Source organism: Prunus dulcis, chromosome 2, assembly GCF_902201215.1.
Source record: "Prunus dulcis chromosome 2, ALMONDv2, whole genome shotgun sequence".
NCBI lineage: Eukaryota > Viridiplantae > Streptophyta > Magnoliopsida > Rosales > Rosaceae > Prunus > Prunus dulcis.
In genome coordinates, this window is record NC_047651.1 from 23,411,655 (window position 1) to 23,437,236 (window position 25,582).

At 38.2% G+C, this 25,582-nt stretch overlaps 6 protein-coding genes across 6 annotated transcripts; 1 reads left to right on the forward strand and 5 right to left on the reverse strand.

Annotated features, from left to right (window-relative positions):
* Window positions 1-355: 355 nt before the first annotated feature.
* On the reverse strand, window positions 356-2,344 carry LOC117617675 (hexose carrier protein HEX6-like). The gene is made up of 3 exons (XM_034347154.1): window positions 2,128-2,344; window positions 1,708-2,030; window positions 356-1,631 (listed from the first exon to the last, which is right to left on the reverse strand). The coding sequence occupies exons 1-3, from the start codon at window positions 2,255-2,257 to the stop codon at window positions 558-560; spliced, it is 1,527 nt and encodes a 508-aa protein (XP_034203045.1). The 5' UTR covers window positions 2,258-2,344; the 3' UTR covers window positions 356-557.
* A 612-nt stretch (window positions 2,345-2,956) lies between these two features.
* On the reverse strand, window positions 2,957-5,196 carry LOC117617065 (hexose carrier protein HEX6-like). Its single transcript, XM_034346312.1, has 3 exons — window positions 5,064-5,196; window positions 4,613-4,935; window positions 2,957-4,125 (listed from the first exon to the last, which is right to left on the reverse strand). The coding sequence occupies exons 1-3, from the start codon at window positions 5,194-5,196 to the stop codon at window positions 3,061-3,063; spliced, it is 1,521 nt and encodes a 506-aa protein (XP_034202203.1). The 3' UTR covers window positions 2,957-3,060.
* Window positions 5,197-7,421: 2,225 nt separating this feature from the next.
* Window positions 7,422-8,981, reverse strand: LOC117618421 (hexose carrier protein HEX6-like). The gene is made up of 2 exons (XM_034347990.1): window positions 8,846-8,981; window positions 7,422-8,746 (listed from the first exon to the last, which is right to left on the reverse strand). Exons 1-2 carry the CDS (start codon window positions 8,979-8,981, stop codon window positions 7,707-7,709), a joined length of 1,176 nt encoding a protein of 391 aa, XP_034203881.1. The 3' UTR covers window positions 7,422-7,706.
* A 2,125-nt stretch (window positions 8,982-11,106) lies between these two features.
* On the forward strand, window positions 11,107-12,401 carry LOC117618422 (expansin-B18-like). The gene is made up of 4 exons (XM_034347991.1): window positions 11,107-11,293; window positions 11,381-11,493; window positions 11,759-11,952; window positions 12,062-12,401. The coding sequence occupies exons 1-4, from the start codon at window positions 11,107-11,109 to the stop codon at window positions 12,399-12,401; spliced, it is 834 nt and encodes a 277-aa protein (XP_034203882.1).
* A 1,050-nt stretch (window positions 12,402-13,451) lies between these two features.
* On the reverse strand, window positions 13,452-17,165 carry LOC117617066 (quinone oxidoreductase-like). The gene is made up of 5 exons (XM_034346313.1): window positions 16,846-17,165; window positions 16,228-16,369; window positions 15,706-15,932; window positions 14,636-14,893; window positions 13,452-14,077 (listed from the first exon to the last, which is right to left on the reverse strand). The coding sequence occupies exons 1-5, from the start codon at window positions 17,098-17,100 to the stop codon at window positions 13,772-13,774; spliced, it is 1,188 nt and encodes a 395-aa protein (XP_034202204.1). The 5' UTR covers window positions 17,101-17,165; the 3' UTR covers window positions 13,452-13,771.
* Window positions 17,166-17,437: 272 nt separating this feature from the next.
* Window positions 17,438-21,195, reverse strand: LOC117617067 (quinone oxidoreductase-like). The gene is made up of 5 exons (XM_034346314.1): window positions 20,840-21,195; window positions 20,230-20,371; window positions 19,488-19,714; window positions 18,427-18,684; window positions 17,438-17,833 (listed from the first exon to the last, which is right to left on the reverse strand). The coding sequence occupies exons 1-5, from the start codon at window positions 21,092-21,094 to the stop codon at window positions 17,528-17,530; spliced, it is 1,188 nt and encodes a 395-aa protein (XP_034202205.1). The 5' UTR covers window positions 21,095-21,195; the 3' UTR covers window positions 17,438-17,527.
* Window positions 21,196-25,582: the final 4,387 nt, after the last annotated feature.

Genomic DNA, 25,582 nt, shown 5'->3' on the forward strand with positions numbered 1-25,582 from the left:
ATTTGTCAACTATGCAATAGGCGCCAGTAACTTGACTAAGAGTATTTATTTTTTACACTTGAGGTTCTAATGTTTGATTATTCTTTTATTTAATATCGCTTGTGTATAAATAAATAAACTATGTAATACATAGTTTGCTCACTATTTTTGCAATGGTTGTATTTTATTGTTTATATTTTTTGCTTTTTTGTTTGTAAGAACCCTCTTCTAAAACAGTGTTCTTCATGTGTAATCTTATAATTGCCTTTCATATGAATGGATTTACTCTGTTCTATAATATATAAAAACTATGTAATAAATTATTTATTTATTTAATTGGAGACTGTGAATGTACTTTATTTACCTCGATGAATTATGATGAAAATGTTTTGATATTATTATTGTTTGAAAATGTGTCATGTCTCAAAAGGTAAGGGGCCAGAGCTAGCCCAATAGATCCAAATAACTGAAACAGAAGCCCAACATCAAAATGACATTAGAACCTCAAAACGAAAATGGAAAGGGCCTTACTTCTATATCTATACATTTGTTTCGTTACCATTTACAACATGACTGCATCAAGGCGCTTCTATCTTAGCGTCCTTGCTAAAATCCCCCACAATTCTCCTCCAAAACCAGTGCTCCACCCACACCATCTCCATCTTCTCAATAGGCACATTCTTCGTCTCCGGCAAAAACAGGTAGACGAACACGGTCATCACCGACACCCAACCCCCAAAAAAGAAGAAAATCCCGGACTTGAAGTGGCAAAGCATTGCTAGAAAAGTTTGAGCAACAATGAAAGTGAACAAAAAATTCACAACCACATTAATGCTTTGCCCGGCTGATCGAATTTCCAACGGGAAAATCTCACTAGGCACCAGCCATCCAAGAGGCCCCCATGACCACCCAAATCCTGCTACATATATGCATATCAAAACCAGCACTAAATATGCATACCCTTTGCTCACTCCACCATGATCACCAAGCTGAGCTGCCATCACACCCCCAATCATAATTTGTGACACCAACATTTGAATTCCCCCTACCATGAACAAAGCTCTTCTCCCAAATTTGTCCACTATGAGCATAGATATGAAGGTTGAGATGGTACCAACTACGCCAGTCATGACAGCAGACAAAAGCGATGCGCTTTCTCCCAAACCAATTGTTCGAAAAAGAATCGGGGCATAAAAGGCTATGACATTGATCCCTGTCACTTGCTGGAAAAATGGTATGGCTATTGCCATGACAAGTTGAGGCCTATACTTTCTCTCTAAGATTTTCTTGAAAGGGTGTTTGATAGTTTTCGATACGTTGTTTGCTTTGATGAGATCATCAAGCTCTGCTTCTACATCATCGACGCCTCTGATGCGCTGTAACATTTGCTTGGCCCTTCGGTGGTCTGTGCTGCGTTGAATGAGACTGTTTGGTGTTTCAGGAAGGAAAAATGCACCAAGTGTTAGCATTGAGGCAGGGACTGCCGCCATGGCTAGGGAGATTCGCCAACCCCAACCGGCTTTGATCTTTTCAGTGCCGTAGTTGATGAGGTTAGCTGACAGAGCACCAATGCCAACACTAAATTGGAAGCCATTGTTAATTGCTCCTCTGTGTTTTGCTGGTGCCATTTCCGAAAGATACAAAGGAACAGCCTGCACAAAACAAATAGATTATGAAACTAAGTAACAAGAAAAAACCTGCATTTGATTTAGGGGCAAAAAATACTACCTGATTAGCAAAACCAACACCAACACCAAGCAAGATGCGACCGAGGATTAGCATGTAGATGTTCAAAGCTGCACCGTTTAAAGCCGAACCGGCAAGAAATGCAGCACCCCCAGCAAGGATTGAAGGCTTGCGGCCATAAGCTCTCGTGACCAAACTGGCAAAAAGGGAAGCTAAAAGGCCAGCTATGTAGAGTGAGGATGTGAAGGAGGTCAACAATTCGCTATCGAATTTGCAGTAGTTGCTGATTTTCTTGTCGGATTTCATCCTGGTGTACACTTCTGGGAAGAACTTTTTGAGAAATGGCTCCATTGATGTGACTCCACCTTCACATATAGCAGTTTACTTGCATAAAGTTTGCTGACTTCAACATTATATAGTTTTGCAAATTTAAATGAACTTATTTGAGTATGAAATTGAGACCTGAAATTCCAATGTCATAGCCAAAAATAACTCCTCCTGTGGCTGCCACCATGCAAGAGAGGAGCACAAATGGTGTCATCCTGCCATTGTATTGCCCTCCTGCACTTGATATTGCCAACCCAACTGCCATGGCTAGCTTGGTAGCTTCTTCCAAGCTCACCCACAAGAGAGCACAGAGAGAGGGGAAGAGAGAATTCAAAGAAGTAACTTGTACAAAGAGAACTGCAAATGTAGAGCAGTCTTACTTGACTGGTTGAGATCAAACAAATCTTTTCGGACTGGTTGCAATCACAATCTCTATCAGACACGTCATGTTACAAAATTCAATATTCAAGCAGGACCATTCAACTTACCAATTGTTGGGACAGAAGAGTACTTCTAGACTACAATAAAAAGTTGAGTGTGAATTATTGGAATTATTGGAAGTTTGGAACAGAACCTTTTATTTTTCCACATAAATAAAGTAAAATATTAGGGAAGGAAGAAAATACAATAAAAAAATGAAACAACAGCCATATCCATGCTTGACCAGCAATGTTTGCTTAGAAGCTCCCAAAAACTGGTGCTTAAAAAAAACCTGAGCTTTCCTTGGTTTTTGCCAAGCGTCCTTGATATGGGAAAATTACTAGTCACTTATCATAATGCATGATTATTAAACATTTAGCATAAACTAAGCCTGTTAGCTTAAATTAAGGTCTAATTCATTGGTTTAAGATATGATTTTTAATTAGTTTAGCTCATATTTAGACACGTCGAGTAAGGGCAAACCGTCATAGCCCTCTCTCATGTGATTTGTTTTTTCAGTAAACTTCTACATATGGTCCCAAATTACATCATGCCAATAACCCTAAAGTGGTACAATCCAATTAACCTCTAACCTTTTTGGTTAGATGGGTTAACAATAAATTTACCACATCATTAATTACAGCTTAATTAATTACTATCCTCCCTCACTTGTCCCACGTATCTGTTCCAAAACCAATGCTCTCTCCACACCCTATCCATCTTCTCAATAGGAATATTTGCAGTCTCAGGCAACAAGAGGTACACAAAACCAGTCATCACCATAACCCAACCTCCAAAAAAGAAGAAAATACCAGACTTGAAGTGACAAAGCATGGACAGAAATGATTGAGCAATAACAAAAGTCGACACAAAGTTTACTGCCACTGTAACACTTTGCCCAGCTGATCTTATCTCCAATGGGAAAATCTCACTTGGGATCAGCCACCCTAGTGGGCCCCATGACCAAGCAAACGCAGCTACATACACACACACAAAGATCAGCACCAAATATGCATACCCTTTGTTCATTCCACCAATGTCACCTAGCTCAGCTGCCATTATGCTCCCTACTATAACTTGTGACACAAACATTTGAATTCCCCCTATTGCAAACAGAGCTCTTCTGCCTAATTTGTCCACCATAAGCATTGATATAAACGTCGCGCTGGTACCCGCAGCGCCCGTGCTCATCACAGCTGACAAGAGTGACATGCTTTCACTTAAACCAAGTGTTCTAAAAAGTATCGGGGCATAAAATGAGAAGACATTGATCCCAGTCACTTGTGTAAAGAATGGCATGGCAATTGCCATAACAAGTTGAGGCCTATATTTTCTTTGCATCAATTTCTTAAAAGGGTATTTGATGGTTTTTGAATTGTCACTTGCTTTGATGAGATCATCCAGTTCTGCTTGGACATCTTCGCATCCTCGTGTTCGTTGTAGCATTGACTTGGCTATTTGGTGGTCGTTGGTGCTTTGGATAAAGCTGTTGGGTGTTTCTGGCAGGAAAAGAGCACCTAAAGTTAGTATTGAAGCTGGGACTGCTGCCAAGGATAGGGAGATTCGCCAGCCAGAGCCGCCCGTGATCTTTTCGGTGCCAAAGTTGATGAGGTTAGCTGATAATACTCCAATGCCAACACATAATTGGAAGCCAATGTTGAAAGCTCCTCTGTGTCTAGGTAGTGCCATTTCTGAGAGATAAAGTGGGACTGACTGCAAGGATATGTTTGATTGTGTGGAACCAAATGTTATAGCACATAATATTATTGAAATGTATATAAAATAAACTATGGAAAGTTTTGTCTGCCATGGCATCCTATGTTGCAAGAATTTTTGTTTAAAAATAGCGAGTAATATGTATGGCAATAGTGTGAAAATGTGAAGTGAAAATGTTTCACATTGGTAAGTTAGAAAATCTTGCAAGGGCTTATAAGGCTACTTCTTTTATTACCAATTGGTTTTTGGGTGGAACCTCAACTTGGTTTGTCCACTTGTGGTCGTTGGGCATGTGAGAATATGAAGGTGAAATGTCCCACATTGGAAAGTTAAAAAACCTTGCAAGACATTTGAAGGTGTTGTGCTACTTTCCCCATTGCCAATTGGTTTTGGGGTGGAATCTCAACTTCCTTCAAATACAACATTACCCTATAAACTAATCTTAAGTAAAAGAAAAAAAAAATTCAAATATGGAGCATAATACCTGGTTTGCAAAGCCAACCCCAACACCAAGCAAGATGCGACCAAATATTAGCATGACGATATTAGTAGCGGCACCGCCTAGGGCCAAACCAAAAAGGAATAAGGCACCAGCTACAAGGATTGAAGGCTTTCGGCCGAATGCTCTGGTGACTGAAGAGGCAAAGAAGGAAGCTACAAGGCCAGCTATATAGAGTGAGGATGTAAATGTTGTCAAAAGTTGGCTATCAAATTTGCAGTAGTTGCTGGTTTTGGTATCTTCTTTCATTTTAGTGTACACTTCTGGGAAGAATTTCTTGAGAAATGGTTCCATTGAAGTTACTCCACCTTCATGAATTAATCAGGATTAGTACTTGCATAATAAGTTAATGAATTGTTTATTTTTTATATTTATTTTTGGCAAGTATTACAAGAACTAAATCAATATATATGTGTTACTAGAGAAGCTGACTGACCTGAAATCCCAATATCATAGCCATAAATAATGCCTCCCGTGGCAGCAACCATACAAGATGTCACCACAAGCAGGGTGATCTTGCCATTATAATGCTCATCTTCGTTTGTTATAATTGCTAACTCAGCTGCCATGGCTTCTTTTCTTTCAAGCTAATGCCCCAGATCCAAAAAAATATAGATATTGGTAAGAAAATAGTTTGTAAGCCTATAGATTAAGACTAAGAACATAAGTCTTCCTTGACTGCCAGTCTACCATACATCATCATTATCAGTAGGCCTCAGGCGTGGAATGTTCAAACCGAAAAATCACTTAATTTTGGACTTCATTAGAGCATAAAAAATAGTCCAAGAATAATAAAAGCAAATTGACATTAAGAAAAACAAAGTAGTCCAAGAATTTTCAAGGGTTCTGATGGGTGCACGGGGATGGTTCCCCTAAAAGCAAGGCAAAAGATAAAGAAAGGCAGAATTGGAAATAGAAAATGTATATTCTCCTCTACCTCACAACTATGAGGCCAGGCTCCTTTAATACATCAAGGGTGGAAAGGCTGATAAGGATGAAAATGTAAGACACGTGATAGCTATCTAACGGTTATTCTAGTCTGCCCAACAATGTGGAAAAAAGTAAGAAGAGTCTATCAAAGGAGAAATACACATATTGGGCAAAGCCATGAAAGACATTGTATTGGGCTGTAGAAGTGTAGGGTGGTTTCATCAGGTTCTAGACACAAACCCTAGCCGCATGAGCCCTAAAGGAAAATTCCATAGAGGAGGAGAAGGTAGAAGCGTTACTGTCCCTCTTCCTCTTCCTCTCTTATCATCTTTTCCTTTTTTTAGGTTAGTGCATAAGTTTATGTAGAAGGGGTGGCTCTGAGGGTGTGCAAGTGGTGCCACCGCACAGGGCCCCTAATTTTTTAGGGGCCCCAATTTTTTCCAATTTTTTTTCATGTGTATAATATATGTAGAGTGCTGCTATTTTCACCCACCTCATATTTTTCCACCCACCTTATTTTAAAAAATTTAAAGACAAATTTATCCCTATGTAAAATGACTTCTAAAACCCTAAAAATAAAACAAATTTTAAAAAGAAAATAAATTTTTTATTTTACTCTCCATATTCTTTCCATCTTCCTGACCTCAACAAATTCAGCGAGCATTGATCTACCCATCCCAATCCTTTGAAAAGTTTTTTTAAAAAAAAATTCAAATCAAATTCTCAACTCCACCTTTAATATTGTGTCAGGGTTGGTAGGTGTTGATAATAGAGGCCAAATTGTCCTTTAATTTTATTCCATTTTAAAGATTTTTTTAGTCTGATTAACCCACATACGGGTCCTTATTCCATATAACATCACTTCAATTAAAAATCCATTGTAGTCTTGTTGGTTGTATGTTGTTGTGGTGGTGGTGTCGCGGTCGTGAAGCCACCAGTAATGCTAAGGGGTTGATGAGAATATTAATATGGTAGGGTAAGGTCGTGATGTTGAAAACACATGAAGAAGATGAAGAATGTTTTTTTTTTTTTTTTTTTTGGGTTAAAATTTTTATGTTTTTAACTTGGAGTTGATGGTGTTTAGTCGAATTAATAATTAAAGGGTATTTTAGGAATAATGGTGGGTGGAAAAGTAGGATTTTAATTTTTCAAATTTACATAGTGGGTGAGAAAATAGGACAGGTGGGTGGAAATAGCAGCACCTATATGTATAACAAATGTTATATATATACAGAGTGAGCAAATTGTTGACACAAAGACGTTTCTAGTTGTGTTGGTTTGTAGGGCCTCAACTTCTATTCAGGACTCGACTTCAAAACCTGCTTGTGTTAAAGGCTTGTCCGATGTCAACACCAACATTCAATATCCCATCTACTTTCACAACCACAAACTGAAATAATAAATACCCGATCACAATGAATTAGTCAGTAATTATGCTCAGATATTCAATTTCGCAAAAATAATGCATCCAACTAAGTCAACCAAAATAATTGCATCAAATTAATGATGTTCTTGGAATATTGATACAAAATAAATTAGGTGTTAAAAAATATTTAATATCTGAGTATGACCTATGACAAAGACTCATCGTCACAATCATAATCCAAAATGTGTCTGTGTGTTTTTTTTTGTTTTTTTGGAAGCTCATATCAATACCCAACTACCATGGTTAGCTTCTTCCAAGCTCAACCCACAAGAGAGCAGAGAGAGAGAGCAGTCTTACTTGACTGGTTGAGATCAAACAAATCGTTTTGGACTGGTTGCAAATTGCAATCACAATCTCTATCAGACGCGACATGTTACAAAATTAAATATTCAAGTAGGACCATTAAACTCACCAAAATTCATTATTCAAGCAGGACCATTCAACTTATCATAATGCATGATTATTAGGCATTTAGCATAAACTGAGTCTGTTAGCTCTAATTGATTGGTTTCAGGTGTGGTTTGGCTTCGCACCTGCGAACCTCTAAAACAGAGCATACCGCTATAGCTCTCTCTAATGTGATATGTTTTTCAGTAAACTTCTACAAATGGTCCCAAATTGCAAAAGGCCAATAACCCTAGAGTGGTACAATCTAATTAACCTCTAACCTTTTTGGTTAGATGGGTTAACAATCAATTTACCACATCATTAATTACAGATTAATTAATCACTATCCTCCCTCACTTGTCCCACGTATCTGTTCCAAAACCAATGCCCCATCCACACCCCATCCATCTTCTCAATAGGAATATTTGCAGTCTCAGGCAACAAGAGGTACACAAAACCAGTCATCACCACAACCCAACCTCCGAAAAAGAAGAAGATCCCAGACTTGAAGTGACAAAGCATGGACAGAAATGATTGAGCAATACCAAAAGTCGACAAAAAGTTTACTGCCACTGTAACACTTTGCCCAGCTGATCTTATCTCCAGTGGGAAAATCTCACTTGGGATCAGCCACCCTAGTGGGCCCCATGACCAAGCAAACCCAGCTACATACACAGACACAAAGATGATCAGCAAATATGCATACCCTTTCCTTATTCCACCAATGTCACCTAGCTCAGCAGCCATTATGCTCCCTACTATAACTTGTGACACAAACATTTGAATGCCCCCAATTGCAAACAGAGTTCTTCTGCCTAGTTTGTCCACCATAAGCATTGATACAAATGTCGCGCAGGTGCCTACCATGCCGGCGCTCATCACAGCTGACAAGAGTGACATGCTTTCACTTAGACCAAGCGTTCTAAATAGTACTGGTGCATAAAATGAGATGACATTGATCCCAGTCACTTGTGTAAAGAATGGCATGGCAATTGCCATGACAAGTTGAGGCCTATACTTTCTTTGCATCAATTTCTTAAAGGGGTGTTTGATGGTTTTTGAATTTTCACTTGCTTTGATGAGATCATCCAGTTCTGCTTGGACATCTTCGCATCCTCGTGTTCGTTGTAGCATTGACTTGGCTTTTTGGTGGTCGTTGGAACGTTGGATTAAGCTGTTGGGTGTTTCTGGCAGTAAAAGAGCACCTAGAGTTAGTATTGAGGCTGGGACTGCTGCCAAGGATAGGGAGATTCGGAACCCCCAGCCGCCTGTGATCTTTTCAGCACCAAAGTTGATGAGGTTGGTATCTTCTTTCATCTTAGTGTGCACTTCTGGGAAAAATTTCTTGAGAAACGGCTCCATTGAAGTTACTCCACCTTCATGAATTAATCAGGATTAGTACTTGCATAGTAATGTTTGTCAAGTATTACAAGAACTAATTCAATATATATGTGTTACTAGAGAAGTTGACTGACCTGAAATCCCAATATCATAGCCATAAATAATGCCTCCCATGGCAGCAACCATACAAGATAGCACAACAAGCAGGGTCATCTTGCCATTGTAATGCTCATCTTTGCGTGTTATTATTCCTAACTCAGCTGCTGCCATGGCTTTTCTTCTTTCAAGCTAATGCACCAGTGTGGAAAAAAGAGAGAGTAGATCTTGGTAAGATAGAGTTTGTAAGGATATAGATTGACAACATGAACAGAAGTCTTCCTTGACTGCTAGACGTCATTATCAGTATGCCTCAGTGTGGAATGTTCAAACTAAAATATCGCTTAATTTTGGACTTCCTTGATTGAAGCGTAAAGCAAAATACAATCCAAGAAGAATAAAAACAAAATAACATTAAGAAAAACAGAATAGTCCAAGACTAACAATTCACAAATCATTTTGCCTTTGTTGGTCTCCATTGGGCCGACTAGTTGATATTTTGGGATTTGTTTGAATTAAAGCCTGATATTCACAAATCATTGAGCATGGATGCTAAAAAAAAAGGGGGATAATCTAAACGAGAGCAAAATTGGAAAGTCCGGAAAATATTTTAGGATTTGGGTGATGGGTGTCAATTTGATACAAACCTAAAGGAGAAGAAGGAACTAAAGAAACTGAACTCTCCAACTAGCAACTAGTCGGCCCAATGTAGACCAACAAAGGCTAAAAGATAAATATAGCCCAACAAAAAGACTACAACACAAACCCCAAGCCCAATAAAACGGCAAAACAACCCAAGAAAAACAAAACAGAAACCAACAAACAAAAAGAAATGACAGCCACAAACAAACACATATGAAACACAAAGGAAGCAAAAATCACATAGTCAATACTATCTGTACTGGTAATCGGTTTGTGGATGAGTGTTGTTGGAGTAGTCGGTCTGCCCCTGAATCTACGTGCATGCTTATGCCTTCGTTTCTTAGGAAATTGATGCAGCGAAAGATTCTGAATTTGAGACTTTCTACACTAAAAATACTCTCTTAAACAAAGATATTCGTGTTTAGATAATGGCTTGATATTAATTTGGACGACTTAACAAAATCAAAAGCTTCACTGACCCAGCTAACTTGAATATATATATTTTCTTTTTTCAATAAGTTTTAGCATGCAGAAGTTGATATAATAAAGTAGGATTATCTATCTCCATGAAAAAAAAAAAAATCTACATAAAACCCAAAATGATAGATTCGGTAGTTGAGATTTCTTTCTCAATGGGATTTTAAAACAAGCTTCCATCATTATATATTCACTAGGTTGTGTGCATAATTACAAAATTATTTCATCCATAAGCTAATCAATTACCGTTGAAATAATAATGTCCACCACCCATATAAAACCACACCCAATTATCATTATATAATAACGTCCATAATCTACAAATTAGTATATAACAGGTGACCCTGATGTTTTTGAATTATAGCCATTCGATCTTTATTTTTTATTATTTTTGTTTTGAAAATGGCATCCCAGAAAATTGCAAGGGCCTGGAGATACATATAATAACGACCGTTAACCGCCATCAACGGCTGAATCCATGGAAACCTTTTGTGCATGATGTAACACAAAATGTTAAAATCCAAGATGAAGGACGGCCCTACTCCACCGACCGACTTCTTGAGCCATAATATTGTTATAATTAGCCATGCAAATTAGTCAAAAACCTACTGCTTGAGTTGATTGTGTCGTCTGGTCTCGTCTAGTCTAGTCTAGTCAGCTTATGGTTATCAATTCTGGGCTTGATGAGCTCTGAATTTGGCATTTTGGACACTGGAAAAATAGTGAAAATTCATTTGGAAATCTTCCCCAGTTTCTTAAAATAAAGTCAATAAAGCACCAACACCCCACATACTCAGCCTAAATTTGTGGGTTTTATTTTGAAATCCTCCCTTGAATATTTGCAAGTAAAACCATGTTTCCATTGGCTTATCTGCAGAACTTGAGCCTGCAAATTCAAACTACATTTGTAGATTAGTCTGTGATTATTTTCCTGTCAATAAAAGATGCGGTAATTCAAAAAAGTGTCCTCTAGTTTGTGTCAAATTAAGGCGACCTGTAGAAAACGCCATGTTACTTCACTTCACTCCATTAATAATACCAATTTAAAAAAAAAATAATTGGACTTGGATTGATAGCAACAGGCACATGATATTTTCCTCTATAAAAACCAGTAAGCTTTTAACACTAAAAACCACACTCTAAACTAGCCATATCAACTTAAGTGCAGTGCACCTTAGCCATGGCCACTCTTAATAAGCTACCCTTAGCTGGTTTAAAACCCCTTTGGTACTTAATCACTGTATTTTGTTACTTTAAGCTGTGTTTTGCCGTTAATCGCAAGCACTTAAACTTGTCGACCGCTGCCACCCATTGGGACCCTGCCGGTGCTACTTGGTATGGCAGCCCTGACGGTGCGGGAAGTGACGGTAATTAATGCGTGATTAATATGTGCATGTTTAATAATTTTGCTTAAGAAATAATGATGTTGCTTATTTAACAAATTGTAAATGCAGGCGGGTCTTGTGGGTATGGAAATTTGGTGTCACAGCCTCCATTCTCTTCTATGATTACTGGGATAGGCCCTTCTCTGTACAAATCAGGCAAGGAATGCGGAGCTTGTTATCAGGTATAAAGTATTTCCTCTCCTGTCTTATTTTTTTCTAGGTGGTAATTACACGCACCCCTTATATAAATTTCCCTTCTTTTTATATTTTTTCTAAGGCATGTACAACCACCAATATATTTCCCTTGCTAATTTGCTTGCGTCACTCTTCTATTCTTTATAATAGCTGACATTCATAAAACTTTAATGTTTGGACGTATATATAATAATATATTAATTCTCTCTAAAAAATATATATATTAATTTGTCCAATTTTAATTAACGTCAGGTAAAATGTACCAAACATGCATCTTGTTCCGGCAGACCAGTGAGGGTGGTCATCACGGACTTTTGCCCCGGAGGACCTTGTGCATCGGAGCCGGCACATTTCGACCTGAGTGGAACTGCATTTGGTGCCATGGCAAGTCCTGGCCAACAAGAGAAACTACGCGATGCCGGAGTGTTACAAATTCAGTTTGCACGGTACATGTAACCCAATTTTACATTTGCAAATTTGGTAGATTATTTATTATACATTTTGGACTAGATTAATTTGTGTTAATAATTTTTTTTTTCCATGGCCATTTGCCAGTGTGGCATGTGACTATTCAGGAAAAACCATCGCATTCCACGTGGACCAGGGCTCAAACTCAAACTATTTTGCTGCTGTGATTGAATTTGAGGAGGGAGATGGTGATCTTGCTGGTGTTGAGTTGAAGGAGGCTTCCTCATCGGACGGTGGTGATGAATGGCGTGCCATGCAACAATCATGGGGTGCAGTGTGGAAACTTGATGCAGGCCCAGAATTGCATCCTCCATTGTCAATAAGGTTGACATCTCAGTATTCAGGCCAAACTTTGCTGGCCAAAGATGTAATTCCAGTTGGGTGGAAACCTGGTGCCACCTATAGATCCTTGGTCAATTATCTATGACCAAGTCTCTACCCTATAATAATAAGATATATATGAGCCAGGAAATATGTTTTAGAGTAGAATAAAACCAGGAAAATGTGATCAAATTCTGCAATTATAATTGAAAGTCCAGCTTGGTGCACATAGTGAATCACCAATCGCCTACTTAATCGTGACGTCCTGTAAAGAAAAACAAAACGTTACAAGAATTACCAAAAGGGCATCCGTCTTGACCAAGAACTCGAGAAATAAAAATTCAAATCTCAAGTATATGGCATCAAGGGAAAAGGGATTAGGAACACTCCCAGTCACTCATCTCCATTTGCCTCTGAGAAATTTTCCAAGTATTAGGATTCACGGACTCAGAATATGAAGAAAAGTGTGTGTATCATGAGCGTGCATTCACTTTCTCTTTGTCTTTCTCATCACATTCTTTTAGTTATATGAGCACCCTTGCATGCTTCCCACGTGCTATAATTTAATCAAGGACGCACTATCAAGAAAAAAACGTGTACATCATGAGTGTGTGCCTGCCCGCATCCCATTTTATCTTTGTCTCTCTTGCGCCACGTCACTCTGATGAGCACCCTTGCATGCTCTCCACGTTCTCTTTATCTCTCTCATATATATGACATTATGTTTTCCATGTCAGTCTGATTATATGGACATCTTTTTGCATGCCTTCCTTCCACGTCCTAGTTGATGGCTGCAGTTGGAGACGTCCATTTCATTGGCAATGGCATAGTATTTTCACACACAGACCACATACCCTGTAAACGGTTAATGACATAGAACTGGCCCGACTTGGTGCAATTTGGTCTGAAATAGAGCCTCGGGCTGGTTGGGCTCATTTGCACATTTTACAGCCCAATATATTTTCCAACAATATTTCCGACATATTTCTTGTAATTTATAAGCAAGCACATTCCAAAAGGCAAATACTTGCGTCTGGTTATGTATGTCAACAACACTGCAGTTGTTGAGCTAAGTTTGCTCATATAAATCAGCAAGGTTTCACGATCATGGAAATTAATTAGGGTACATTACATTGCCAATTCGGAACGAATTCTCTTTCTACTCTTTTAAGCCTTGATGTCATTATCCTCCTTGTTATAATACACCATTTTCACAATTATACAAAGAAAAAGAAAATCTGTACTTGCAATAGATTACAATAAATTCAAGATAAAACTTAGAAATCAGCAAGATGGAAAAAGTCCAGTTTTTCTTGTTTTTATTGCTAGCTTAACAAAGTCTCTTGATGACTGCAGTCGGAGACATCCATTTCATTTCGCACAGCATCTATCCTGAACATGAAGGCAAACGTTCCTTATTCATTTTCACACACACCACACAGCCTTTAAAATGTACAGACCAAACTCATATTTGCCTTAGGGGATAAGCACAACAGATCCAGATGTTTTCCTATTCTCAAGGTCTTCGTGTGCCTGTACTGCTTGAGACAATGGGTAGGTGTGATTTACTCGAACCCGCAATACACCTGATTGAACATTACCAAATACCTCTCCCGCCATCCCTAGCAATTCGTCTCGAGTTACAGCGTAATGAAAGAGGCTAGGCCTAGTCAAGAACAGTGACTTCACTGCAATGGCTGACAATGGAACCGGATCTGGTGCACCTGATGACTGCCCAAAACTCACCATGTATCCACGAGTCTTCAAGCATGCCAGTGATCCCTGAATACAACAATAACTCCCAATTAAGGATTCTCAGTCCAAAACACAAATTAGCAAAAGACTGCCTACCCAGAACTCATTATCTACCAGATTATGTTGATCTGGGAGACCAGTTGGGCTTGCAACATTTGAATAAATCACGCCACAACACACTTATTTGAGCAGGTCTTTTCTTCTTCTCTTTTAATTACTGATTACCAACCGTTTGCACTACCACAATCACAATGCAACTAACTTTAGGGTCTATTAGGGAAGAGTGATTTCAGGTCTAAGAATTTAGTAAATAAAATATAGCTAGATTGACTGATGCTAACTTTAAAGCATTCCATCTGAATGGACCCCCTCATCTTTTAAAAAATTCATAAACCTGGCTCAAATTAAAAAACAACTGATTTCATAGGCCTGGTCTAGCATTGAGAAACTTCTGCACCATGTTAAGAGGAAGCCTACTCAAATGTACTCATGCAGAATTTGAACACGGTATGATCTCTCCCTAAACTCCCTTGATTGTGTTTTTGTTCATTTGTAGAAAAAAGAGAGAAGAAAAGTATAGCTTACCTCAAAAGTATCCTTCCCTACAGAATCATAAACAACCTCCACCCCATTGTCAGATGTTATTTCTTTCACTCGAGCAACAAAGTCCTCTTCCTTATAGATTATGACATGGTGACATCCATCCTCCTTGGCTTGAGCTGCCTTCTCTTTAGTAGATACAGTTCCAATGACAGTGGCACCAAGGGAATTAGCCCACTGGCATAAAAGGGATCCAACTCCACCAGCTGCTGCATGGACAAGGACTGTGTGTCCAGGTTCAACCTGTATAACAACACTCAAGTCAGACCTAATAACAAAAGCAACATAAGTTTCAAATTTTTGAAACATATATAACATTAGGAAAGAGGATGGGCTATGTTAAGCATGCAATTGTAGAATGAACCCAAATTAAGATTGAAGTACTTAGTTGATTACACGTTGCTGGTTTACAATAGAGCTTGTTTTTTTAGGTGTACTATCTTGATGGTTTGGACATTTTACTCATTGACTTCATACTTAGTTGTTATGTTTTTTGTTTTTTTGTTTTTTCCACAGATTTTCCGGTGGAACGGAATCAACAAGTGCGCCACAAATGAAAAAGTGAAAGAGAACAAGAATGGTAGTTTTATCTTACATCAGATAATGATAGGACATGTTTTTAAAATTTATAGTCTCAAAGGAACAAATATAAATAGGGAGGGAGAGAGAGAGAGAGCTCCTCAACTCCCATGAGTGCTCATGATTAACAAATGAAAAAGACTAACTCAAACACAACTGAGCATACTATGTCAAAACAGGGGCAATTCTGCCCAAAAAGTTTTACAATGACCACAAAAAAGATCAAAACAGTATTAACAGTTATGAATATTCTCCTTGACAGGAAAACTAATAGGTGCATGCTAATAGCTCTATAAAAATGTTTTGCAATGCCACACGCATATTCAAGGAATACTAAAACTAGCATGGCCTAAAATATCACAACCAGGATGTCGTTATCTTGTGTTTTGTAATTCAAACTATCTTCATTTATAGACTTAATGAGTGGATAATTACTTTCTGAAATTCCAGATGCTGCTGCATAAATATAAAGCTACCTTGAAACAGCTGCGTAGTAGAAACTGAGCTGTCATACCCTTGAGCAAGAGGGATGCAGCAACAGTAGGATCAATGGAAGGAGGAACAGGCACAACTCTGTTTGCAGGAAGGATCTGCTCTTCAGCATATGAGCCCATTGGCTGACCAGCATAGGCTACAAGATCTCCAACTTGCCTGCCTGTTAGTCCTGGTCCGACAGCTGTCACAACTCCACAAGCCTCAACACCTGAAATCAGTTTGGATTTGTAAATAAATTGTGTAAATCCATTATCAAAGCCCAACCAAGTTTTAGATGTAAATATATACAATAAATCTAACAATGGAAATCATTATCTGATGTCATGCTCTGCATTCTTGTATTAGGTTGTATTGGGTTCAAAAAATATACTCCCACGGTAAAGGTTTATTCGAGAAAACTGGGAAGAAAAACCAAAGTTTTTTAATATAACATGAAGTCAAAAATGGCTACAAGTCAATCTTGGTTGAACTGTATCTTCATAATCTTAGAAATGCAGCAAAACCTGGGGTGTAGGGAACCGTAGCAGCCTTATAAACGCCTTTGCGGAAGTATACATCAATGAAATTAATCCCAATGGCCTTGTTCTTCACACGAACCTCTCCCTCCTTTGGCTCTCCTACTTCCACATCTTCCCATTTCAAGACCTAACATCATCAAATGACAAAAATAAGTAAAATGACGATGAAAGTAAGGGAACAATGGCATTTAGCTGACAAAGATGAGAGGTTAAAGACAAATTACAACAAAGATAAATTTTCTTTAAGCAAACTAGACATAAACTGATACTGCCTTACCCACAAAAAAAAAAGTAATGGATACTGAGTAATCAGTGTCAAAAACTATATATTGTTTTCTGATCTACTGGCCGACTTATGTGAAGGATTATTTATGAAGACACTTGATACACTATATACAAACTGTGAATTGAATTCACCAATATCAAATACTTCAACACTAATAGAAATAAAGACAAGTAACCAGTAATTATACACAAGTGAGTTTTGATCATCTGATAAAAATAAAAAGCACAACCCAATAGCCGGCCAATTCAAACATAAAAGCATATGTATGGAAACACAGAGAGAGAGAGAGAGAGAGAGAGAGAGAGAGAGAGAGAGACCTCAGGTCCACCAAGCTCATGGACTCGAATGGCTTTGACCATCTTTGCTGCTGCTGGTGATGCTGATTCAGTGGCAAGTGCTCTAACTACTGATTTACGGGTCCTAAGTGTAAAGGGTAAACACTTGCTCAAATTCTTATTGCTGCTCAAAATCTGTGAAAAATATCCCGAATTTGGAATGAAGTGGAATGAAGCACACAGCAATTGTGTTGAACGATGGTTCTGGAATCTCAGTCTGATTGGAAGTAGACCCATTTACCTTACTGATTTGATCCTTGATTTGTCCGACATTGGAATTGTACGAGGCTGCAAATGAGGCTAGGTGAAGAAAAAGAGACTCAAAGGCCCACATCACAGGAATAAAAGACTTCCTTAATCATATGGTCCTTTCTTGGGCCTATTGGGCTCATTTCATACATTTTGAAGCCCATACATGATGATTTTGGACCCAAATATAGCCCATATTAATCATATGCTTCAAATAACCCAAAAATAATAAAATGTACCTAACACTAAAACTAACACAAATGTTTCTCTTTCGTCCAAAAAAAGACACACACACACAGACATCCATTTCATTTGGCACAGCAGCTATCCTGAACATGAAGGCAAACGTTCCTTATTCATTTTCACATACACACCACGTAGCCTTTAAATTGAACAGACCAAACTCATATTTGCATTAGGGGATAAGCACAACAGATCCGGATGTTTTCCTATTCTCAAGGTCTTCGTGTGCCTGTGCTGCTTGAGACAATGGGTAGGTGTGATTTACTCGAACCCGCAATACACCTGATTGAACATTACCAAATACCTCTCCCGCCATCCCTAGCAATTCATCTCGAGTTACAGCGTAATTAAAGAGTCTAGGCCTAGTCAAGAACAGTGACTTCACTGCAATGGCTGATAATGGAACCGGATCTGGCGCACCTGATGACTGCCCAAAACTCACCATGTATCCACGAGTCTTCAAGCATGCCAGTGATCCCTGAATACAACAATAACTCCCAATTAAGGATTCTTTGTCCAAAATACAAATTAGCAAAAGACTGCCGACCCAGAACTCATTATCTACCAGATTATGTTGATCTGGGAGACCACTTGGGCTTGCAACATTTGAATAAATCACGCCACAACACACTTATTTTGAGAGTGTCTTTTCTTCTTCACTTTTTTAATTACTGATTACCAACCGTTTGCACTACCACAATCACAATGCAACTAACTTTAGGGTCTATTAAGGAAGAGTGATTTCAGGTCTTAGAATTTAGTAAATAATTTATAGCTAGATTGACTGATCCGACATAAAAGTCTTTTGTCAAAATCCAACTCCTAACTTTAAAGCATTCCGTCTAAATGGACCCCCTCATCTTTTAAAAAATTCATAAACCTGGCTCAAATTAAAAAACAACTGGTTTCATAGGCCTGGTCTAGCATTGAGAAACTTCAGCACCATGTTAAGGGGAAGCCTACTCAAATGTACTTATGCAGAATTTGAACAGTGTATGATCTCTCCCTAAACACCCTTGATTGTGTTTTTGTTCATTTGTAGAAAAAAGGGAGAATAAAAGTATACCTTACCTCAAAAGTATCCTTCCCAACAGAATCATAAACAACCTCCACCCCATTGTCAGATGTTATTTCTTTCACTCGAGCAACAAAGTCCTCTTCCTTATAGATTATGACATGGTGACATCCATCCTCCTTGGCTTGAGCTGCCTTCTCTTTAGTAGATACAGTTCCAATGACAGTGGCACCAAGGGCATTAGCCCACTGACATAAAAGGGATCCAACTCCACCAGCTGCTGCATGGACAAGGACTGTGTGTCCAGGTTCAACCTGGATAACAACACTCAAGTCAGACCTAATAACAAAAGCAACATAAGTTTCAAATTTTTGAAACATATATAACATTAGGAAAGAGGATGGGCTATGTTAAGCAAAAAATTGTAGAAATGAACCCAAATTAAGATTGAAGCACTTAGTTGATTACACGTTGCTGGTTTACAATAGAGCTTGTTTTTTAAGGTGTACTATCTTGATGGTTCGGACATTTTACTCATTGAATTCATACTTAGTTGTTATGTTTTTTTTTCTTTCCACAGATTGTCCGGTGGAACGGAATCAACAAGTGCGCCACAAATGCAAAAGTGAAAGAGAACAAGAACGGTAGTTTTATCTTACATCAGATAATGATAGGACATGTTTTTAAAATTTATAGTCTCAAAGGAACAAAAATAAATAGGGAAGGGGAGAGAGAGAGTTCCTCAACTCCCATGAGTGCTCATGATTAACAAATGAAAAAGACTAACTCAAACACAACTGAGCATACTTTGTCAAAACAGGGGCAATTCTGCCCAAAAAGTTTTACAATGACAACAATAAAGATCAAAACAATATTAACAGTAATGAAAATTCTTCTTGACGGGAAAACTCATAGGTGCATGCTAATAGCTCTAAAAAAATGTTTTGCAATGCCACACGCATATTTAAGGAATATTAAAACTAGCATGGGCTAAAATATCACAACCAGGATGTGGTTATCTCGTGTTTTGTAATTCAAACTATCTTCATTTACAGACTTAATGTGTGGTTAATGACTTCCTGAAATTCCAGATGCTGCTGCATAAATATAACGCTACCTTGAAACAACTGCGTAGTAGAAACTGAGCTGTCATACCCTTGAGCAAGAGGGATGCAGCAACAGTAGGATCAATGGAAGGAGGAACAGGCACAATTCTGTTTGCAGGAAGGATCTGCTCTTCCGCATATGAGCCCATTGGCTGACCAGCATAGGCTACAAGATCTCCAACTTGCCTGCCTGTTAGTCCCGGTCCCACAGCTGTCACAACTCCACAAGCCTCAACACCTGAAATCAGTTTTCATTTGTAAATAAATTGTGTAAATCCATTATCAAAGCCCAAAAAAGTTTCATATATAAATATATACAACAAATCTAACAATGGAAATTGTTATCTGATGTCATGCTCTGCATTCTTGTATTAGGTTGTATTAGGTTCACCCCAATCGTTCCTAACCATATTTCAAAAAATATACTCTCATGGTAAAGGTTTATTAGAGAAAACTGTGAAGAAAAACCAAAGTTTTTAAAAAGAACATGAAGTCAAAAATTGGCTAGAAGTCAATCTTGGTTGAACTGTATCTTCATAATCTTATATGGTAAAGGTGCTGTCTTAAGATAAGTTTACTTAAGTATCTTTGGTTGGAATAGTTTTAGATGAATCTTTCTTGCTTTCTGCTTATAATGAGCAGGTTCTCTCTTTGTTGTATAATCGAGGATAGCTTTTCGCCTTGATTATCAATACAAATGTTTCAATTCAAAAAATAATAATAATAATAATAATCTTAGAAATGCAGCAAAACCTGGGGTGTAGGGGACTGTAGCAGCCTTATAAACGCCTTTGCGGAAGTATACATCAACGAAATTAAGCCCAATGGCCTTGTTCTTCACACGAACCTCTCCCTCCTTTGGCTCTCCTACTTCCACATCTTCCCATTTCAAGACCTAACACCATCACATGACAAAAATAAATAAAATGACGATGAAAGTAAAGGAATAATGGCCTTTAGCTGACAAATATGGGAGGTCAAAGATAAATTTTCTTTAAGCAAAACTAGACATAAACTGATACTGCCTTAGCCCAAAAAAAAAGTAATGGATACTGAATAATCAGTGTCAAAAACTATATATTGTTTTCTGATCTACTGGCCGACTTATGTGAATGATTATTTATGAAGACACTTGATACACTGTACACAAACTGAGAATTGAATTCAGCAATCTCAAATATTTTAAACACTGATAGAAATAAAGACAAGTAACCAGTAATTATACACAAGTGAGTTTTGATAATCTGATAAAAATAGAAAGCACAACCCAATAGCCGGCCAATTCAAACATAAAAGCATATGTATGGAAACACAGAGAGAGAGAGAGAGAGAGAGAGAGAGAGAGAGAGAGAGAGAGAGAGACCTCAGGTCCACCAAGCTCATGGACTCGAATGGCTTTGACCATCTTTGCTGCTGCTGGTGATGCTGATTCAGTGGCAAGTGCTCTAACTACTGATTTACGGGTCCTAAGTGTAAAGGGTAAACACTTGCTCAAATTCTTATTGCTGCTCAAAATCTGTGAAAAATATATCGAATTTGGAATGAAGGGGTATGAAGCACACAGCAATTGTGTTGAACGATGGTTCTGGAATCCTGGTCTGATTGGAAGCAGACCCATTTACCTTACTGATTTGATCCTTGATTTGTCCGACATTGGAATTGTACGAGGCTGGAAATAAGGCTGGGTGAAGAAACAGAGACTCAAAGGCCCACATCACATGTAATAAAGGATTTCCTTAATCACATGGTCCTTTCTTGGGCCTATTGGGCTGATTTCATACATTTTTGAAGCCCATAAATGATGATTTTGGACCCAAATATAACCCACATTGATCATATGCTTCAAATAACCCAAAAATAATAAAATTCACCTAACACTGAAAACTAACACAATTGTTTCTCTTTCGTCCAAAAAAAAAAAACACACACACACACAATTGTTTCTTAAGCTTTGCTACAAACAACATAGTAAATGTGACCACTTTTTACACATAGAAATTAAAAACCAAACACGACATAATTGATAGCTACATCAATTAACCCACAAGATTACCAATAAAGTCTAAAGCCAATATGCATATAAAATGTTATGTTCACCACCAAGTTATGTGACATATTGATCAATTGGGCAGCTCCTTCACTTTTATGTGCAAAAGAAAGTTAATTTGCTGATAAAAACAAAACAATATCAACCAACTCTCTCTCCTGCCTCTAGGGTGGGAGTGTAGAGTATAGTAGGGGACCACTCCAATATGAAAAGGAGCATGTGGAAAAGATGATGACTCTGGGTCTTTCTCATTTCTTAGAAAATATGTAAGTGGTGACTTTGGGTCTTTCTCATTTCTCAGAAGATGATGGAGTACTTGGAAAAGAAGCACGAGCAAAATAGGACACCAAGCCCTTGTTTGCCCAGACATGCTCTCTGCCCACAACTGCCACTCCATCGCCCATCTGTTTGCTACTTAGGTCCTCCATTGCTAGGTAGAGTAGGGGACCACTTTTTGCTTTTTTATTTGAGAAAAGCAAAATATTTGATGTGTGACCTTGAGAAAGCACACCCCTCATATATATAATATTTTTTTACATCTACAGTAACAAGTAGGCTTTTCACGCACGCATCCCAACGCCAAAAATATCCTCCTTCATTAGAAGATTTCTCACAAAGCCAAAATCAGTCAAAAATGACTAAAAATTCGAGGGGTCCCTTGAGTTCGACTTGCATTAGCCTAAAATTCTTATATTTCCTCTTCTTCTTTTTTTGTCGAAATATTCTTACATTTCCTAGACCCATCGAATGGAACTCAACTTGCACTTGGAGCTCTACTTGGCACCGAAGAAAACCATGCACAACCTCCCCAGACCACCATTAGATCATTCTCTAGCTAGCAATATGCAACACTCAAATAACCAAAAACAAACCACAAAAGCCCCATAATTTCAGAAATCTAAAGAAAACGACAGCAAGCCTTCCTTTTCATCCAAATTTGAGTTCTCATCTTAAATAAATTTAGAATAATTTAGACTATCATTTTTTACTCTAAACTATCGCTTTTATTAAAAAGAAATCAAGTTATACTTTAGGCAAGAAATATCTTGAAATAAAATAACAGGTATTGTACTATCATAAAATAAAAAGTACAGTCTAGTGTGTGCAGCATTAGTAGAAGCGGCAAATGTGTGTGTGTGTGATCAGTAGGGATTGGTGGACATTTAATGATGACCTGACAATTTTCAAATCCTTCCACTATTCTCTCTCTCTCTCTCTCTCTCTCTCTCTCTCTCTATATTATTATTATAATAATTGTAGGAAAATATCATTAGGAATATTGTGGAGTTTTATTGGCTTTTTTTGTGTAACATAAGTGATTTTTGTACTGGGGCACACACATGTACGGTTATTGTGGCAAAGAAAATATTAATATATCCTATTATATATATGGTCTTTAATTTGGTGAATTTTGGTCATGCATGTTGTTAGTGGTCCATATGGTAATATCCTTATATATATATATATATATATATATATATATATATGGTATTTTAATTTAGTGAATTTTGGTCATGCATGTTGTTAGTGGTCTATATGATAATATCTTGGGCTCTTTAGTTTTAACCCATAAAAAACTTAACTAATTTAGAAGAAAGATAATTAATTTTGCTTAATTAATATAAAATCAAAGCCACCTAATTTTACCAAAAGGACATCCAACAACCCTAAAATTACTACATGTGCCATTGTAGAATTGTACCAGAAGGGTAGAATTGTCTTATCAGAAGGGTAGAATTGTCTTATCAGTTGTTATTTTTTACCTCGTCCAACGAATCCGGGCCTCTCTTTGGGCTAATCCAAAATAGTAGTTTTTTACTAGGTATTAAAACTAAAACTAAAATATCCAATATCTTACAAACTAATTAATAAAGTTAATTATGTCTAAAACCTAATTTTTCTTAATATATTTATATATATATATATGGTCTTTTAATTTGGTGAATTTTGGTCGTGCATGTTGTTGGGGGTCTATATAGTAATATCATCGTTATTATTATTATTTTTTTTGAGAAATTCTATGATTACATTCATAATTTAGCTAAAAAAATCACTAGTTACAAAAAGGCCAATATCATCGTTATTTGATTGATATCATGCAAACAGAACATAAAGTATGAAGAAAAATAAATTGGGGCCATCCATATGGGAACATATTTTTAAATTAATGACTGGTAGTGGTAGTGACCAAAAAGGCCCCAGGACCCCTATGTCTAAAGTTGTGTCTTTTGGTCATGTTCGTTTTAGGAATAGAAAACAAAAGTTTCGTCTTCACTCTCTAAAACTAAAAGAAAAAGAAAGAAGAAAAAAAAAACAAGGCACAGCTGAGAGGAGGGGCACGTGACGACTCTCTTATATGATACATCTACAGTAAACACTTTTTAGGCACGCATCCCAATGTCAAAATGTCTTCCTTCATTAGACGTATTCTCACAAAACCAAAATCACTAACAAACGCGTTCGAGAAGTTTCGTAATGGGTACAGCGCGGTGGATGCGGTGGCTGGCACCTCCAAAGTGGCGTATACCGTGGCCACGCTCGGGTCATTGCTATGGTACTCTTTGTAGTATGTAACTTTCTATACCTGAGCCACTTTACTAACCCTTAGCTTGTGTTCGATACCTCATGCCTTCACTTAATCCAAAAGCTTGCTTCGTGTTCCAACTCAGCGATATGAATACCATCGTTCCCCTTCGCCTACAGGCCTTTCTTCACCTGAGTTTTGTTCTAAAACCTCTTCCGAGAACTTGTATAGAGAAGGATTTCCCGCAGAGCTGCAGTTCTTCCATACCAACTTAGCTGCCCAGAGCTGCTATTGGCATAACAACCGGTACACCATAGGTTGGCCCAACCCAGTCCTCTCGTACTAGGGTTGGCTCATCGCAGTTGTCCCTTTAACATCGCTGCAGCTGCAGCTGCTTGGAAGGCCTTCAAGTACCAATCTGACTCTGCTGTGCTGGAGGAGCGAGTTAAGAAATTGGAGGGCAAAGTGAGTAACTTCTCCATCCGACTTAGGGTGATACAGGAGGTAAGCAGTGGCGGATCCAGGATTATGTGGCCAAGGGGGCTTAGTATAAAAGTTCCAAAATTTTGCCAAGCTTACTTGTAGTTGAAAACAAGGGCGGCAGACGGCCGCGAATGGCGGCGGTGATCGGCACTGGGCCACGAGGAAGAGTTGATGGAGGTTGTCGGAGGGTGGGAGGTTGGGAGAGGTTAGGGTTTGAGAGGGTGGGAAGAGGATGTGTGAAATTGGGAATGAAGGGTTTAGGGCTATTGTGCATATTCGCAGGGCTGTGTTGTTCTTTTTTTTTTTTAACTAGCCCAAAACGATGTCGTTTTGAGGCCAGGTCAGTTAAAAAAAAAATTTGACTGAGCCTTGGACCAAACGACGTCGTTTGGCAAGGCTCGTTTAAAAAAAAACAGACGCACAGCGCAACTGGGCAGCAAGGCTTCTGCCTCATGGGACTTTCGTCGAGCGGTTGGCGTGCACCTAAGGGGGGCTTCCAGCAACTGTCCAGGGGGACTTTCATGGAGTCCCTTGGCAACTTTCCAACCTTCCAAAGGGTCGTCCGACCCCTCTTGTCCCAACGTGCGTCCTCCCTTGGAGGTGAGTGGGCTTTTTTTGTTTCTTTGTTTTAGTTTATATGCTATTATTTGTTTAGCCTCTGTTTTTGGTCACAGGACCAAAAGGAGCTCAACAAACAATATCAAGAAGCTACGAAGAAGTTGAAAGAGATGTCCAATATCAAGATGGAGTAGAATACCAAAAAATAGAAACAGAAAATAGATTTAGGGTTTATGTTTTATGTAATGGCAGGCAGACTTATGTTAGGACTATATTGTTAATTGGCTACGTTGATTTGGTGGTTATCAGACTCATTTTGCAATTAAAAAATATTTTGTTTTTTATTCCTCTTCTTCTTCCTGGCTTCTTCTAATCAGTTTTGCAGGTTTTGCAGAGGCTCTACATCACATTAAAGTGGGCGCCACTCTAGGCTCTTTTTTATTTCGTATGGGTGTATGCAGGTGAGTGAAAAGTGAAAAGTCAGAGTGGCTGTT

Coding starts and splice junctions, on each gene's coding strand:
- LOC117617675 (XM_034347154.1), bottom strand. CDS start 2,257: ATGGCAGTTGGGTTGGCAATATCAAGTGCAGGAGGGCAATACAATGGC. Junction 2,031..2,127: donor CTATGACATTGGAATTTCAG/GTCTCAATTTCA, acceptor CTATATGTGAAG/GTGGAGTCACATCAATGGAG. Junction 1,632..1,707: donor GTGTTGGTTTTGCTAATCAG/GTAGTATTTTTT, acceptor TGTTTTGTGCAG/GCTGTTCCTTTGTATCTTTC.
- LOC117617065 (XM_034346312.1), bottom strand. CDS start 5,196: ATGGCAGCTGAGTTAGCAATTATAACAAACGAAGATGAGCATTATAAT. Junction 4,936..5,063: donor CTATGATATTGGGATTTCAG/GTCAGTCAGCTT, acceptor TAATTCATGAAG/GTGGAGTAACTTCAATGGAA. Junction 4,126..4,612: donor GGGTTGGCTTTGCAAACCAG/GTATTATGCTCC, acceptor ATATCCTTGCAG/TCAGTCCCACTTTATCTCTC.
- LOC117618421 (XM_034347990.1), bottom strand. CDS start 8,981: ATGGCAGCAGCTGAGTTAGGAATAATAACACGCAAAGATGAGCATTAC. Junction 8,747..8,845: donor CTATGATATTGGGATTTCAG/GTCAGTCAACTT, acceptor TAATTCATGAAG/GTGGAGTAACTTCAATGGAG.
- LOC117618422 (XM_034347991.1), top strand. CDS start 11,107: ATGGCCACTCTTAATAAGCTACCCTTAGCTGGTTTAAAACCCCTTTGG. Junction 11,294..11,380: donor TGACGGTGCGGGAAGTGACG/GTAATTAATGCG, acceptor TTGTAAATGCAG/GCGGGTCTTGTGGGTATGGA. Junction 11,494..11,758: donor AATGCGGAGCTTGTTATCAG/GTATAAAGTATT, acceptor AATTAACGTCAG/GTAAAATGTACCAAACATGC.
- LOC117617066 (XM_034346313.1), bottom strand. CDS start 17,100: ATGGGTCTACTTCCAATCAGACTGAGATTCCAGAACCATCGTTCAACA. Junction 14,894..15,705: donor TACTACGCAGCTGTTTCAAG/GTAGCTTTATAT, acceptor GTTGTTATACAG/GTTGAACCTGGACACACAGT. Junction 14,078..14,635: donor TAGGGAAGGATACTTTTGAG/GTAAGCTATACT, acceptor TGTTGTATTCAG/GGATCACTGGCATGCTTGAA.
- LOC117617067 (XM_034346314.1), bottom strand. CDS start 21,094: ATGGGTCTGCTTCCAATCAGACCAGGATTCCAGAACCATCGTTCAACA. Junction 18,685..19,487: donor TACTACGCAGTTGTTTCAAG/GTAGCGTTATAT, acceptor GTTGTTATCCAG/GTTGAACCTGGACACACAGT. Junction 17,834..18,426: donor TTGGGAAGGATACTTTTGAG/GTAAGGTATACT, acceptor TGTTGTATTCAG/GGATCACTGGCATGCTTGAA.